The sequence below is a fragment of the Oratosquilla oratoria genome, chromosome 8 (genome assembly GCF_046742065.1).
Source record: "Oratosquilla oratoria isolate Oo_2021 chromosome 8, ASM4674206v1, whole genome shotgun sequence".
Lineage (NCBI taxonomy): Eukaryota > Metazoa > Arthropoda > Malacostraca > Stomatopoda > Squillidae > Oratosquilla > Oratosquilla oratoria.
Genome location: NC_134784.1, coordinates 28,240,206 through 28,245,205, shown reverse-complemented (window position 1 = coordinate 28,245,205; position 5,000 = coordinate 28,240,206). Strand labels below are relative to the sequence as shown.

The 5,000-nt window shown below is 42.6% G+C and overlaps 1 protein-coding gene across 2 annotated transcripts in view; it reads right to left on the bottom strand.

Moving 5' to 3' along the window:
* The window catches only part of LOC143027658 (uncharacterized), a 459,544-nt gene that overhangs the window by 93,043 nt on the left and 361,501 nt on the right, over window positions 1–5,000 (bottom strand). For both annotated transcript variants that reach the window (XM_076189066.1, XM_076189067.1), the window contains exon 6: window positions 4,893–5,000. This exon is cut by the window's right edge and continues 76 nt beyond it. In XM_076189066.1, coding sequence (XP_076045181.1) covers window positions 4,893–5,000 — 108 coding nt within the window. The remainder of the gene's footprint in view (window positions 1–4,892) is intronic.

The window sequence follows — 5,000 nt, the reverse complement described above, 5'->3', positions numbered from 1 at the left end:
TCTCTCTCTCTCTCTCTCTCTCTCTCTCTCGCTCTCTCTCTCTCTCTCTTTCCTCTCTATATCTCTCCTCTCTCTCCCTTCCTCTCTCTCCCTCCCTCTCCCCTCCTTTCTCTATCTCTTTTCTCTCTCTATCTATCTCTTTCCTCTCTCTATCTCTCCTCTCTCTCCCTCCCCCCCTCCCCCCCCCCCTCTCTCTCTCTCTCTCTCTCTCTCTCTCTCTCTCTCTCTCTCTCTCTCTCTCTCTCTCTCTCTCTCTCTCTCTATCCCTATCTCTCTCCCTGTGGCATAAGCCTTAACAAAAGTAGATTAAACACACGCACACACACACACACACACACACACACACACACACACACACACACACACACACACACACACACACACACACACACACACACACACACACACACACACACACACACACTCACACACACACACACACACACACACACACACACACACACACACACACACACACACACACACACACACACACACACACACACACACACACACACACACACACACACACACACACACACACACACACACTACACTACACTGGCGGAATGGACTCCAATACACTACTCTGGCTATCGTCAGGTGATTTTATTAACCTCTTTTTGGGGGAAGAGGTGGTACTCTCTTTGGGTCAGAAAGTTAAATGACATTGAGAGAAGATTCGCAGTGTTTCACTTTGTACAAAGGCGGAGCATGCCGAGAGGAGACCTTTTGGTCCATATCTAGGTCGGATGCGAAAAAAAAATCACAATAAAAATAATAACAAATAAATAAATGAATAAATAAAAACTATGATAATGTAAGTAATAGATAAGTGAAAAATATCCAGAGAACAAATATTTAACGTGAAAGATATGGGGAGTGCCAATGCCTTAAGTAAGTGAAGTAAGAGACGGAGAATGACAATGCCTCACTTATAAGTAATTAGAGATGGAGAGTGGCAGAACTCACTTATAAGTAATAAGAGACAGTGAAAGTGCCTCACTTATAAGTAATAAGAGATGGAGATTAACAGTGCCTCACTTGTGAGTAGTAAGAGACAGTGACAATGCCTTACTTATAAGTAATTAGAGATGGAGAGTGGCAGAACTCACTTATAAGTAATACGAGATGGAGATTGACAGTGCCTCACTTATAAGTAATAAGAGATAGAGAGAGACTTCCTCACTTATAAGTAATAAGAGATGGAGAGTGACAGTGCCTCAGTTATAAATAATGAGAGATGGAGAGTGAAAGTGCCTCACTTATAAGTAATAAGAGACAGAGAGTGAAAGTGCCTCACTTATAAGTAGTAAGAGAGGGAGAGTTTCAGTGCCTCACTTATAAGTAATTAGAAACGGAGAGTGAAAGTGCCTCACTTATAAGTAATAAGAAATGGAGAAAGACTGCCTCACTTATAAGTAATAAGAGACAGAGAGTGCAAGTGCCTCACTTATAAGTAATTAGAAACGGAGAGTGAAAGTGCCTCACTTATAAGTAATAAGAAATGGAGAATAACAATGTCTCACTTATAAATAATTAGATATGGAGAGTGACAGTGCCTCACTTATAAGTAATAAGAGATGGAATTTGAAAGTGCCTAACTTATAAGTGCCTAACTTATAAGTAATGAGAGAGAGCCAGTACTTAACGTGAAACAAGTATCCATCTTGCAAGTGCCTTACGAAAAGAATTATTTTCTAGCAAAAGAAATGTCATGTGAAGAGGGAACCTTTATTAGCTCGACTTATCGACTGTATGACCTTTATCATTTACTTGATAAAGGTCCAATAAGCAGGACGTCAAACTCATAAAGGAGCCGTCCTCACACGTTTTTTTTATTTAGAGTTGTCAGTAATTGCCAATTACATACAAGACGGATACCATTGCATTACTTGTAGGTGAAAAAGAATGTAAAAGTGTCTCTCTTTGTAAGTGAAAATTACGAGAGACTGTGAATTTGTCTTTTTGTGAAGAGGATGAAGAATGCTCTATGTCGGGGATTCTCAGACTTGTTCCCGTTTTCTATGTACCCCGAGAGCCCTCAGACCATCGACCCGTACCTCCATTAACCTGACACAGATTCTAGAGTGGTAATATATCAAGACTAATTAGATATACAATAGAACTGCAATCGACATCAAATGGTTCAGGTTGTAATAACATGATATGACGCGCACTTGTATAACAGTCATTTTCTCTCTCTACAGATTTAAATGTTTAACCCTTTAGTGACCATAATGACATGTATATTCCCTTTCAAAATGTGATTATAATTTGAACTGACAACGTATATTTATTTGAAATATTAATACAAAACCTTTATTTCATATATAATTTTTTTTATTAAAAAATAAATGATAAACCACTAATTATATAAATTTTCAATATACATACATACCAAGGCTTTTTCCCCCTTTCAAGGGAGGTAGCCAAAAAGGGAAAGGCACAAAAACACCCCCACCCATTTCATCCCCAAATACACTCCACACCCCTCCCACCCTCCCTCTCATCTGAGCACCTCCTGGATGACGGGTCATCCCTGCACCTTGCCCACTGCCCCGGGTCAGAAGCAGTGCCGCAAGACACAGCACATCCACAGCAAGGCCGCTTCATTTAATCGGCGACCCCCCCTTGCATATAAGGAGAGGACGGGGAGAAATCCCTTCGGGCTGCGTCAAAATTTGCTCACACATACTACCTCACCCCCACCCCCCGCCCATTCCTCCTCATGCAATCACATCATCATCCATATACAACCATTCTCCACTCACCTCTGTCTTCCGTCCTCTCCCTTCCTTCCTCAACAGACATTCCCCTCTTCCCCAAAGCCCCCTTCACCCCATCCATCCACCTCATCCTAGGACGTCCCCTCATGTTCACTCCCTCCACATCTGCCTTCCATACCTCTTTTACTAGTCTTTCTTCACTCATTCTTTCCATGTGTCCAAACCATCCCAATATTCTTTCATCAACCCTATCTCCCAAATCCTTTTTCACCCCTGTTCTCCTCCTCACCTCCTCATTTCTCACTCTATCTAGCCTAGTAACCCCCACCATACTTCTCAGACACCTCATCTCAAACACATTCAAACTCCTTCTCTCTTCTTCTCTTATGTTCCACGTTTCTGCTCCATACAGTGCTGTTGGCACAATCACTCCTTCATACAGTCTCCTCTTCGCATCCATTCCTAAATGTCTATTCCTCATTACACTCTTTAATCCACCAAGGCATTTACTCGCTTCTCTCAATCTACATTCTACCTCCACCTTCACTCCACCTTTTCCTGCTACACTTGCACCCAAGTATCTAAAACTATCCACTTCCTCCAGTCGCTCTCCCTTAATGTTCACTTCCAGTCTACAGCCACTTTCACCCCTTGTACATCTCATCACCTTACTTTTACCCACATTTATCTTTAGCTTTCTTCTATCACATACTCTCCCAAACTCTGCCACCAGCTTCCTCAATCCCTCCTCCGATGCTGCCACAAGCGCAGTGTCGTCCGCAAACAACAGCTGGCTCACCTCCCACTTTTCTCCATTTTCTTTAACCATCTCCAATCCCTGACCCACTACCCTTGCATTCACCTCTCGCACCACCCCATCCATGTATAAGTTGAACAGCCAGGGCGACATAACGCATCCTTGACGAAGTCCCACCTTTACCTCAAACCACTCACTCTCTCCATTTCCAATCCTGACACAAGCTCTACTACTCTCATAAAAACTCTTGACAGCTCCCAAAAGCTTTCCTCCTATCCCATAAATCTGCATAACCTCCCACAGTGCCTTTCTGTCTACCCTATCATAAGCCTTTTCCAGATCCATAAAAGCCCAAAAAACATCCTTCCCCTTTCCTATAGCTTTCTCACATATCTGTCTTACCACAAAGATCTGATCTACACAACCTCTACCTGTCCTAAATCCACACTGTTCCTCACCAATTACTCCCTCTGGTCCTCTCCTAATCCTCTCAATCAAGATCCTCCCATAAGCCTTCCCAACTACACTTAACAAGCTAATCCCTCTGAAACTACTACATTCACACTTGTCCCCTTTTCCTTTGTAAAGAGGAACTATACAGGCACTCCTCCAGTCCTCCGGTACTCTACCCTCTCTCCAGCAAACATTGAATAACCTCACCAACCAGTCCACCATCACTTGACCTCCCTTTTTCAGATATTCTGCATGGCATCCATCCAGACCAGGTGCCTTACCTGCTTTCATCATCTTAACAACTGCCTTCACCTCATCCTTCCTTATTTCTCCTCCATTCTCCTCACTCATCACTCTCATTTTCTTCGCATTTCCCTCTGCAGCTATCTTTCCTTCCCTATCCTCCTTCACATTTAGCAACTCCCTAAAATATTCTACCCATCTTCCCCTTACTGCCTTCTCTTCCATTATCATCTCTCCATCTGCACCTTTTACCTTTTCTTCCCTACTTGATTCGCCTCCTCTTCCTCTCTTAATTTCTTTCCAAAACATCTTTTTATTACTTTCAAAATTTTCTGTCATACTCTTACCCCATTTCACATTTGCTCTCAATATAAGTTGTTAAATATCATATCATCGGAAAACAAAATAGATTTGGTACATAATGGGCTAAATAAGGTTTTGATAGTCATCGAAGTACCTCTAGAACTCCCTCCCTCGAACACGAGGTTGAGAATCCCTGATTTACGTGACGAAGATGGATAGTCCCGTTGTAATTGGATAGGATAGTGGTAGCAGTAGTATTAGTTCATCTTTTGCCCTGCTTTCTTAACTGTAGCTTAGTTTAGTAACTACAAACAGCCTCGTTAGGGCCAGTAGGCCTGCTGTTGTTTGTTCTTCCTTTGTGTTCCTTTGTGTTCCTTTGTGTTCCTTTGTGTTCCTTTGTGACTTACTTGTAAGTGAAGAAGATGTAGAGCGCCGGGAAGAGGGCTGTGACGGAGAGGCTGTAGGCAGCGATGTGGACGTAGAACCTCTGGAGGATCATCTCCGTGGCGCCGCAA